The following is a 12,941-nucleotide window of genomic DNA, read 5'->3' on the forward strand; positions in this document are numbered from 1 at the left end:
TCTGATGCTGGCATCTGGTTGTCTTTAAAATAGTTACCAAATAAAGAATTCCAGATTCTATTTTATTATAAAATCAGCCCAGACACAGTATCAGATATTAACATGCACACATTGTTACATTAAGTATTTGTTTTTTAAAAAATTACCTAGATTGTATATATTTGAGACTATAAAATAGAATAACAGAGTATTTACAAGCTTACTTTTCACAATTTTTTTACAAACTTTTAAGAAAATAAGAAATCCTTCATTGATTTCCTTCATGTAAAATAATTGCTAATTTGTCCACATAGTAGAAATGGAAGGGGCAAAGTTTCTATTTACAGGTATATGGACACGAATTCCTTCCCACTTGTGTAGTAAGATGGGAAAGTAGTCAACTACATGTTTTGTAGTATCAACCAAGATTTCTCCCTAATGTTACCAAAGTAGGATTGTGTATCATACAAACTATTCATCAGCCTCAAAAATGGATATGACAAGGGGTATAACTGTGATGAATCAGCAAATGAGTAGCCAACAGCAATTCTGCTCATTTATTTTTTGGGGGGAGAACAGGGTAAGCAAACAGGAATAATTAATTCTTTATCTGGTCCATTTGAAAAAATAAAAACAAAAAGGGCTAGAATACTTTCTGGGCAAAAAATCAACTTCACCAAGGAATATGGGATAAAGATTTTAAAAACAAATGAAAAGCTCATTTTCTTTCCAAGTCTATAGGCCTTAGCTAGGTCTCTTTAGGCAACAGGAGTGGAATTGTGCCCATTGTGTCTATGAACTTTTATGGTCTGTTTATTTGTGGATTCATGCAGTGGTGTGCTAGAGCTGGCTCACACCAACCTACAACTGACTGTGCTCATTTTTACCCAAGTCCACATTCACTGATGTCAAGTTGGTAACTTGAAGTCAGCCATGGTGGGAGTACTTACACCATAAAAACTGGCAAAAATTACAAATCAGGACTGTTTTCCCCCATGGAGCTAGTGTGAAACATTTATCAATACACTACTGAATTCATGTGAGGGTTTTCTTTGTCACCTTCAAATAATTCATTTAATACTGAAGTCTTCTGGTTGTAAAGTCATGGATCCAAGTCCTTGAGTTAGGAGTGGAACAAAATAGTTCAGCAATACACACTCTATTATCAGTCGTATAACTTTTCCGGTTTTATGACAATGTTTTCAATATCGTGGATGCTTTTTCCATTTAAGTGTTCAGTTGGACAGTCAGGACTGTAACCTGCACCATCACTGATTGTTGACACTGTGTAAGATGCACTACGGAGAGCATCTGAGTGGGAAAAGCTGTTTCCAAATTGGATTTTATATTGATTCCAGTTTCTTCTCAGAATTGCTTGAACCTATAAAACAAAAAGAAACAGAAAGGGTAAGAGCAATTCATAAATGAAATGAAGATAATGTATTTAATAATACAATAAAATAAGTTATGTACAAAAGCTTTTTTAAAAAAAGCATTGATATTGAGTGAATAATATTACTTTATTTTCTTAATTAAAAAATGAAATTGAGTAAACTATCTTTATATTAGGAAATCTTTGCAATTACTCTATACTTTAGTACAGACTACAGAAAACTTCATATTTCTCTTTCTATGCCTTCTCTTTGAAGCTCTAAAAATGCACATGAATGTCTTGCTGTCAGATAGTTAATCTACACCCTCACAAGTTGGCATGTGCAACATTTAGTTTTGTATCAATATTTTTATTAAAAGAATGACATAATTAGTGAAATATAAAAGAAGAGAGAAAAAAGATTTTAAAACAGGGATACAGGGAATATAAATAATTATCACCATCATCATCAACAGCAGCATCAACAACATTTTACTGTGATTAGCATATGCCAGGTATTGAGCTACATTCTGGAAAAAAAAGATCAGGGTTTTTGTCCTCATGGAGCTTACCCCCAGAGGGAAGAAAGTGTTGAACAGATAATTACAGCACTGAACATATAATGGGATGAGTATTGTGGGGAAAAAAAGTTTAGGAATGTCACCACTCCACTTTTTTGTATTTAGATACCCCCCTGTCTGGACAAATTTGAAGTTTAATGACTCTTCTATCTTTTCTGCTTGGGGATAGAGATGAGAACTAGGTAGGTCATATACAATGATTTTGGTTTTAACTGAACATAAGACACAGATGATTTTCTTCATATTGAGTCAGTGAGCATAAATGAGAATATCAAATGCATCTCCAACTCGATCACCTGTACATTTCCTGTCTGCTTCTAGGTTAAGAATGTATTAGCCACATGCTGTGACCTGATCTGTGTCTTTGCAAAGCATGTATAGCTTTGAATTGTCTTCCCCAAATCTCTACTGCTCTTTGACCCTTTGATTGTTTCCCCAAAGGGAATCTGAGCATCCAAAAACAACTTTCTAGTAGTTCATGTCCTACAAACATACTAATACAATATTGTTTAACTTTCTACGAATTACATAAATTCCTCAACTTTTTACTCGTTACATTCATGTGTACATATCAATATTAAACTTTAAAATAGGGCTGCTTATTTAAGTCTTTTCATTTTCTTATCTCTTCTCCAAATTACAAACAGTCTATAGCGAATAGGTATTCCCAGGATGTCTGCAGCTCTGTGGGATACTTTAAGGTCCTGTTAGTCTCCTCTAATCTGTCGCTTAAAATGAACACAAAGTTTTACTGTCTCATTTCATATTTTAACATGTAGAAAAACAAAACAAACAAATAAAAGGTCAATCAGTTTCTTTAGTAAGAATTCAGAATGAGTTATTAGAAATTCCAGGAGGGGCTTCCCTGGTGGCGCAGTGGTTGAGAGTCCGCCTGCCGATGCAGGGGACACGGATTCGTGCCCCGTTCCGGGAAGATCCCACATGCCACGGAGCGGCTAGGCCCGTTAGCCATGGCCGCTGAGCCTGCGCGTCCAGAGCCTGTGCTCCGCAGCGGGAGAGGCCACAGCAGGGAGAGGCCCGCGTACCGCAAAAAAAAAAAAGAAATTCCAGGAGGCGTCTCCCTACTCTATAATTCAAAAATTATGTAGTTAGGCATGTAATACATTGTTTTATTAATATGAAATTCAGAACTTCAGGAATTTCAAGCTTACTTCTTTACATATGGCAACTATATCTGAAGGAAATAATTTTTATTCATATAAATTTTCTTTGAAATAACAGCATTTATAGGAAAATGGATACATTTATCTTATAAAAATTATACTTTATTCCTCTCATGGTTTAGTGCTGTATTTCTAAGTTCTCCAAATAACATATTTAAATTAAGGTAATTAAAAAATACCATCTGCGTATGTAATATCTTCCAGAATATAAGCAAATGACAAATGGAATGGCTTTTAGAGTATGACTTTTAAATAAATATTCAGAGATTTAAAATAAAAATGACATTTGGCCAATTATCTAGGTATTTCTAATGGGAGTTGTTTTTGATCCTGATTTTTATGCTTAATTAACTTCTCACTTTGTTACTAAAAGCTGGACTGATTGAATCCATGTGCTATATAGTTTCTGTTTGAAAGGAGGTGGAATGTAGCTTTGTACAAAAGATTCTACGTAAATGTTGGGAAGAAGTTGACGTGAAGAAATATTTTAGCTATGAGAGTAGTACTTATAGTCTTAACAAGGAAAGCTTAAATTCAATTCTAAAAGCCAAAATGGCTTTGAAATATATGACTGTTTGCTCTTGAAATATCTACTTTGATTAAGATCATCACCCTATTTCTTCCTTGCAGCTAAATCGTCAGAAAAACCATGGAAAGCCAATTTCCTGACTTATTTACTGAAGCTAAATATAAAGGTAATTAAAGACCCATAGGCCTTGTAGACATCTGTTTGTTTATGGTACTCTCTATAAGGATGTTATTTCTTTTCATCTGCTTTCTCTAACACAACATCACACCTGTTTAACAGAACATTAAAGTGGCCACTCTCAGTAAACTTACAATGAGAAGAATGTAATGGGGAAAGATAAAAAGGGAAATTGCCATTGGATGGCAAGAGAGCCTGCCTGATGTTATTAAAGATATGAAAATGTTTTCATTAATTTACGCATAAGTGTTATATAAATAGTAAGGCCAACTTTTTAGAATATAACATTGCAATATATAATTTTGCATAATATAAAGAATATGGGTTTATATGACCATTAGTACCTGATAAGAAACCAACTCTACACTGTTTAACCTAAATCAATTAAAAGGTGTTTAATAGAGCTGTATATAAAAATTCTACCTACTTCTCATTACAGGATGTGAGTTTAGTTATTCTCAACAAATCTTTTTGTTCACGTTGTAAAACTATCTACTCTCAGGTGTTGTTAAAGATACCCGTGAGACTAGGGAGGGCCCTTCTGATGTCTAGAGTCCCTAATGTTATGCTAACAGTGCACATTTTTTTGATTGAGAGGACTAGAGATGAAATGAAAGTGACCTGAGTACTTGTCAAGCCACGGTTATTTAACTAGTGAGAAATGCAACTAGGAATATTTTGGCTAAGAAATAAAAATAAAATGTGAGAATAAAAAATAAATAGAGATGTTAAGATAAAGGCAAGCTATTTGACCTGACGTGGAAAGCAAGAAGGAAACTAAGCCTGAGCAAATGATTTCAAGAAGTACATGACATAGTTGGAACCACACAAAATGGATTTGGCAGCTGTGTCTTCATGTTATGAGACTGGGAAAAACTAGAGGCAAAGAGACAAAAAAAGGAAGCATTATAGTATTTCTTAAGATGAGAAATGAATCATACACAAACAGGGATTGTATCTAGAGATGAAGACAAGGGGACAGATATTGGAGATGTTGTGAGATGCTGAAGGATTTGGTAACAAGTTGGCTCAAAGATTTTTTATTGTAATTTTCCAGTGCCAAAGTTTTCTCAATTTTAGAACATGGCAAAAGATCAAGGCCTGTGTCTCTTTTGCTTACACAGGTAGAGTGCAATAAGAGTGTTAGGCATTCATTTAGATATTCCCTCGGCACTTTTTCTAAATATAAGTGCCAATTTGAGATTTGATTCCGATATGATTAATGTTCCCATTTGTACATATATTTTTGTAAGTGAGCGATTTGACAAATCTAAAAAGGAATCTATAATGTACTGAGTATCTACTGTGGGTGGGGCATGGTGCTAAAAACTTTATATTCCTAGTTTATGTTAATCCCTGTGAGATTTGTGTAAAGAACTTGCTTTTATTTCCCTTTAATAAAAGTACACCCTGAGACTTTTGGAAGTTCAGAATATTTCCCAAGATGTTACAGGCAGGAACAAAAAGGTATCTTTGGGTTTAAATGCATTACTGTGTCAGCGCCTTTATTCTACACTGCCTTCCATCACAAAATATTTTACTAGTGGTTATAATTTGTACATTTAAAAAATACCCTTTATAAAAATCAAATCTGTTTCTGCAGATGCAAACCTGTATCTTACTTATTTCATACATGCTTTATGGCATATTGTCTGTAGCTTTCTCATCTATATTTAACTGTAAAGTCCTATGTAGGCAGAAATTGGATTGTCTAATTCAGTTTATACAATAATTTATAGAGTTATATAATAAATGCTAATTGAATTTTATTATCAAAACAGATGATGTATCTATTCTTCCTAATTGCATTCTCTGTCCCTACTTCTCACTGACTTCAGAAAAAGTCAGTGACTCTTGTCCTCAATACAGCAGAAGAATCATGGAGACACCACTCAAAGATATGAAATATAGTCTACTATGTTTGATAGGTCTATATGCCATTATAAATAAATATATATATAAAATAAATATCTATATTTTAAAATTGATTAAGAAATCAAATATGAAATTTTATTGTATGCTAAGAGAAAGAATTAAAGTATTACGTAAAAAGGGAAAACAATATTTTATAGTTTTTCATGACATGTACGTGATTTCCAACATTGATTAGTTGTATAGAAATGGTTCTTATAAAGTTATGACGACTGGTTCCATGTGTTGCCCATCTGAAGCTTTGTGATAAGCTTCACCATTACCAAATATATGTTTCATTAGTTGCTGTCTGAATTTCTAAACTTTATTGAATTTTGCCAAAATCCTCCAACAGGTTAAATTTTGTCAAGTAGATTAAAATCATATAAAGAACTAAATCAATATAGCTCAAACCACTGAGTTATAGCCCTATTGATATGCATAAGAAATATGGTACCAGTTTCTAAGATGCCTGAAACTTCCCAATTAGAAAAAAATATATTGGATAAAAATCTTGAAATATCCAAAAGCACATTTCCATGTTACAAATCAGAGGGCTCTTCTGTTTCCTAACCCACTGCAGCTCTTCCCAGGAGAAAAAAAAAAAACCAGAGAAAGGGGGAAAATAAAAATGACCCAATTTTATTTCCTGTTAGAGTGTATGTTCTATGAGGATAACGATTGCCTAACATTGTACCTAAGACAAAGTCCAGAATTAGTAGGATTAGTTCAAGAGGTAGGTCGAAAGACTAGATGAATAAAAGTCATTGATGGAATATTTTAAAGTGAGGCTGAATTTGCCCCAGCCTTGAACTCCAATATGACCTGAGCTTTTGGGAAGGAGAGTTACATCTAGTAAAAGAGATTCCATGGTTCTTTTTCCTGACAGAAATGGAATTTGAAATACTTGTTCTTAGGGAATTTATAATTCTGTCTCATTTTTTAAAGTAAAAAAGTATTGCAAATACAAAATGATAAGAGGAATAAAATCAATCATCATACCTCTCCATTAAAGAAGCAGAAAATTGTAGATACCAAAAGACCCTGTAAAAGAAAAATAGAATTATCTGATTCCAAATGGAAAAGATACATTATTTGTAACCAACTTGATGCACATATAGTTAAAAATAAAACCAAAGCTATATGTAAATTTAAAACCAAATCTCACAAGGCACCTTCCTGATGCAAGAACACCATACCTGATAGTGCATGAGGATGTGCATGATGTAATCATACACCTCCTCTGCAATCCTTCCTTCAGGTCGCCATGGAAACAGTACAAATTCAATGCCAAGTAATGGCACCAGGATAAGCGTAGCTCTCACAGCTTTCATGTAGAGATTGGATTCTGCTTGGTGAGTAACTTTTAACTTGGTGATAAGAACACGTACAATATTTAATAGGAAAAAAAGATTCACCTAAAAGAAAATAAAATGGCATATGGAAATTATTTCATATTTAATATTAAGAATCATTATTGAAGGATCTTTGATTTTATGAATCTTAGAATATTTTCAGTACACAAGAATATGTTCTATTGATGAGAATATTTGCCTAAATATTAATTTGTATTTCTGCTACTGAATTTTTTCATATTTTTCCCAGTTTTACTGAGATATAAGTGACACTATATAAGTTTAGGTTGCATAGCATGATTTAACTTACATATATTGTGAAATGATCATCACAATAAATTTAGCTAACATCGATCATCTCATAGAAATACCAAAGATTGTATATATATATTTTACCTTATGATGAGAACTCTTAGAATTTACTCTCAGCAACTTTCATGTATATCATAGAGCAGTGTTAACTATAATCATCATGTTGTACATCACATCCCTCACGCTCATTTATCTTAAACGTGGAAGTTTCTGTCTTTTAACCACCTTCCTCCACGCCCTGCCTCTGGTAACCACAAATATGTTCTCTTCTTTCTATGAGTTTGTTTGTTTATTTGTTTAGATTCCACATATAAGTGAGATCATACAATATTTGTCTTTCCCTGTCTGACTTATTTCACTTAGCATAATGCTCATCCAAGTTGTCTCAAGTGGCAGGATTTCCTTATTTTTTATGGCTAAATAGTATTCCATTGTGTGGTGTGTGTGTGTGTGTATAAATACCATAACTTCTTAAGTTGTTTCCATGTCTTAGCTATTGTGGATGATGCTGCTATGAACATGGGGTGCAGATATCTCTTTAACATAGTGTTCTTGTTTCCTTTGGATATGGAATTGTGATTTGTTAATTTAAAAAGTACATCAATCTTAATAGGCTTAGATTTTAAAAAATAAATTTATGGTGGAATTATTGTGGACCACCTTCAGCTAAGTAATATCTGATTGTTTTGCTTAGTTCATTTTCTTATGCAAAATTTTAAAATTTTGCTATGATTAAAAAAACCAAAGCTTCTGAACATTTTCAGCTCAAAGAAAGGAAATAATTGTTTGTAGCAAAGGCTAATTATTTTAAGTGTCTACTCTGTATTAGTGTTCATACTAGGTACTTACCAAATGTGTATTATACCATAATAACCATTTTCATCTTTTTGGTTTATCCTTCCTGCATTATTTGTATGTGTATGTGTGTAACAACAATCCTCACAACTCCCCATGATAGTAATATAATCCTCTTTATCCTTATGAGGAGGCCGAATCACATATTGGAACCAGTTGATATTTAACCTAGATCATCCTAGAGTTAAAAAAATTTGGCACCCAACAAGGCCTTCTGTCAATTACTTTCTGTAATTATAAACTTACTATGAGTTTACAACTTTCCCCAAAACAAAGCATTCTCTTTGAAAGGGAGACATGAAACTTTAAAAATATAGTGTTCAGGGATAGAAAGTCCAGAGATGAACCAATGCACATATGGTCACCTTATCTTTGACAAAGAAGGCAAGAATATACGGTGGAGTAAAGATAGCCTCTTCAATAAATGGTGCTGGGAAAACTGGACAGCTACATGTAAAAGAATGAAATTAGAACACTTCCTAACACCATACACAAAAATAAGCTCAAAATAGATTAAAGACCTAAATGTGGGCTTCCCTGGTGGTGCAGTGGTTGAGAGTCCGCCTGCCGATGCAGGGGACACGGGTTTGTGCCCCAGTCCGGGAAGATCCCACATGCCGTGGAGCGACTGGGCCGGTGAGCCATGGCCGCTGAGCCTGCGCGTCCAGAGCCTGTGCTCCGCAACGGGAGAGGCCACAACAGTGAGAGGCATGCGTACCGCAAAAAAACAAACAAACAAACAAACAAAAGACCTAAATGTAAGGCCAGACACTATCAAACTCTTAGAGGAAAACATAGGCAGAACACTCTATGACATAAATCACAGCACGATCCTTTTTGACCCACCTCCTAGAGAAATGGAAATAAAAACAAAAATAAACAAATGGGACCAAATGAAACTTAAAATCTTTTGCACAGCAGGGGAAACCATAAACAAGATGAAAAGATAACCCTCAGAATGGGAGAAAATATTTGCAAATGAAGCAACTGACAAAGCATTAATCTCCAAAATATACAAGCAGCTCATAGAGCTCAATATCAAAAAAACAAACAACCCAATCCAAAAATGGGTGGAAGACCTAAATAAAGCTTTCACCAAAGAAGACATACAGATTGCCAACAAACACATGAAAAGATGCTCCACATCACTAATCATTAGAGAAATGCAAATCAAAACCACAATGAGGTATCCCCTCACACCGGTCAGAATGGCCATCATCAAAAAATCTAGAAACAGTAAATCCTGGAGAGGGTGTGGAGAAAAAGGAACACTCCTGCACTGTTTGCAGGAACGTAGATTGATACAGCCACTATGGAGAACAGTATGGAGCTTCCTTAATAAACTAAAAATAGAATTACCATATGACCCAGCAATCCCACTACTGGGCATATACCCTGAGAAAACCATAATTCAAAAAGACACATGTACCACAATGTCCGTTGCCGCACTATTTACAATAGCAGGACATGGAAGCAACCTAAATGTCTATGGATAGATGAATGGATAAAGAAGATGTGACACACATATGCAATGGAATATTACTCAGCCATAAAAAGAAATGCAATTGAGTTATTTGTAGTGAGGTAGATGGACTTAGAGTCTGTCATACAGAGTGAAGTAAGTCAGGAAGAGAAAAACAAATACCTTATGCTAATGCATATATATGGAATCTAAAAAAACAGCACTGGTGAACTTAGTGGCAGGGAGGGAATAAAGACGCAGATGTAGAGAATGGACTTGAGGACACAGGGGCAAGGGGAAACAGGGACGAAGTGAGAGAGTAGCATTGACATATATACACTACCAAATGTAAAATGGATGGCTAGTGAGAAGCTACTGCATAGCACAGGGAGATCAACTGGATGCTTTGTGACGACCTAGAGGGGTAGGATAGGGAGGGTGGGAGGGAGGCTCAAGAGGGAGGGGATGTGGGGATATATGTATATATATAGCTGATTCACTTTGTTGTACAGCAGAAACTAATATAGCATTGTAAAGCAATTATACTCCAATAAAGATGTGAAAATATATATATATAGTGTTCAAGAAATGAACAGAGTTCTATTGAAATACATTTCTCTCTCTCTTCCTGAATACTACGTTCTCTCTTTCTTATCTTTATCCATGTCAGTATCTGTTACTTTTGTCTATATCCTCTATGCCTATTCCTTACGCCTTCCATAGAATTAGGGACAATAGCCCCAGAAAAGTCCCTTCGGGCTCTTATTCTCCTATGCTGTTCTCTTTCTCACCCTGACTTCTAGCATCTGCGTTTTGTTTAATAATGTAAAAAATTCAAACTGTGTACTATTATGCAATTTATATCCACATACTTTAATCAGAAAAATAATGGTAGCATCTCATTTAATGTAGAAAGCAATGAAAAAATAACATACATTTGCTGATTTAAGGCACGTGTTATGAAAATAACTGGGCATAAAAATATTCTATCCTTTTAGAGAATTCAATGGAACATATGCTTCAAAAATAAACAGCTAACTATAATCCTGATGGAAACACATCTATGAAAAGTAACATGGTTACAGACACAGGACTGTCTGCTAAAGACAAAAGCAGAATAAGCTATTGCAACAGGTGTAAGAATGAAACATGATGAATCAACACATCAGCTGTTATTCCACCCATCCTACTGTATTCCCTTCCCAAGCATTCATTACTGTTTTAAAAGTTTTGTCTAAGTGGAAATTACTACCAGCCCATTGAATAAAATGTAATAATGCCATTTTATCTGCTTATAAATTTAGAATTTAGAATATTTTATAATCCTAATATGCAAAAATCATAAATTATAAAAATCACTCTAAATGTTGCAATTTAAATGCCCATTATATAAAAATTTCTAAATGCAAACTGCTTCTCCAAATGGCAAGTCTGATTTAAAATGTGAACCTAGAAACTAGAAAGTCATCCTACTTTATTTTCTGCAAATACTTCCATTTATTTTAAATACAAATAGAACAAGAATAGTGAATTTCAGATGAATTACATCTGAATCTCATCTATATTAGAGAAAAACTAGGTAAGGAAAAGAGGAGAAACTTGTTTTTACTCCAATACCCATAAAGTTCACATAGATGGTCGTAGGTACAACAGGACATTTTCACATCATGATACCACCTAGGGTCATGGCAGGAAGCCCTGTGAATCAACCCAGTGGCAGCAGGATTCCTGGAAGCCATTCCTCTACTAGATTAGCCAGCAATCACTTAACTACTCACTGAAGTGACCTAAACATCTCTCACTAAACACAACTTAACCGTATCCCCTCTCAACTTCTCCTTAGCAAGATCTCAAAAGTGCTGTAGACACTCCAATACCACCCTGCTCGAGGGAATATGGGACAGAGGAAGTCTGAGTGGAAAGAAACTGATTGTGGTTGAAATCTCTTCATTTATAAAAATTGTACAAAAATATGTGACCATATAAAAAATTGCTAGAGCCCCTCCCAAGACCTTGGAATTGGCCAGGACCAGTGAGGAGCCCTAGAGCTTAAACAAGGACAGATCATATTACCCTGTTAGAAAAATAGGCTCCTAATCTTTTGTTAGGCCAGAAAAATGGAAAAAGCTTTCTGCAAATAATGTGGATTTTCACTTCCTTTCTTACTGAGCAGCTTGATGGGCTATATTCCTATGTGATATTTTATCCTAACTGCACCATCCACTCTTCCCTCCCAAAGTTGTTGTGGACAGGCTCTTCTAAGGATTGTGTTAATTGCTGTTATATTTTTCATTTGTTAGGTGCTTTTACTTATTTCCTGAACCTCTCTGATTTAGCACTCTGAATCACATACCCCTCTCTAGAGCCAGATCTCTTATAATAAAATTTTGCCTTGTATTTGTTCTGTAAGCTTCTGGATGGCCCAAAAATAGAATCTTAATTTCTTTGTATTTTCCTCAAAACAGAATCATGGTATCATGTAGAAATTACAAGTGAAGAATCTTTTAAAAGCATTTTTTTGAGAGTTTATTATATTCTAGGCACTGTGTTAATTGCTTAACAGGATACATCTCAATCCTTACAACACCCTATGAGGTATTTATTCTTATTACTGCATAGTCATAGATGAGAAAACAAAGGCATAGAGAGGCTCAAAACAAAACAAAACAGAACTTGCCCTGAGAAACTCAACCAACAATGGTAGAGCTAGGTTTCAATGCTGGTTCTTTCCAAGAATACAAAGCTAGGACTTCTCAGGATACAGCTTAAACAATGTGCTATACATGTTCCGAGTATGTGCAATCAGCAAGGGAAGGAAATGCTTCTGCCTCTGAAATTTTCATAGAGTCTGCACTAAGGTACATTAAAATTTCCATGAGATATAATAATAAATTCCATGTGTTGATTTTTTGAACTGGCTGTCTTGTGTAGCCAAGCACAAACCAGAAATTTGACACTTGTTCCATGATTTATACATGCCAGGCTAAGCACTCTTTATGTATTAACTCATTTAATTTCTTGTTAAAAAAAATTAAAAGTATCTGTAATTACATTCTCTGTTTTGCAAATAAGGGACTTGAGGCCCAGAGTGATTAGTTTAATTGCATAAGGTCACATAGCAAGTAAGAGGTAGAAGAATTCAAACCCAGGCAATCATCTTCTAAAATTTGCCTCTTAATTATGGCAAACTTTTGAAAATAACAGTGATACGCTTGAGAATGGCT

The 12,941-nt window shown here is 34.6% G+C and overlaps 1 protein-coding gene across 1 annotated transcript in view; it reads right to left on the reverse strand.

Annotated features, from left to right (window-relative positions):
• Positions 1–1,144: 1,144 nt before the first annotated feature.
• The window catches only part of CALCRL (calcitonin receptor like receptor), a 40,210-nt gene continuing 28,413 nt past the window's right edge, over positions 1,145–12,941 (reverse strand). Inside the window, exons 10-12 of the mRNA XM_065880453.1 lie at positions 6,933–7,151; positions 6,736–6,777; positions 1,145–1,360 (exon numbers count right to left, since the gene is read on the reverse strand). Coding sequence (XP_065736525.1) covers positions 1,145–1,360; positions 6,736–6,777; positions 6,933–7,151 — 477 coding nt within the window. The remainder of the gene's footprint in view (positions 1,361–6,735; positions 6,778–6,932; positions 7,152–12,941) is intronic.

Source organism: Phocoena phocoena, chromosome 7, assembly GCF_963924675.1.
Source record: "Phocoena phocoena chromosome 7, mPhoPho1.1, whole genome shotgun sequence".
In the NCBI taxonomy this organism is placed as follows: Eukaryota; Metazoa; Chordata; class Mammalia; order Artiodactyla; family Phocoenidae; genus Phocoena; species Phocoena phocoena.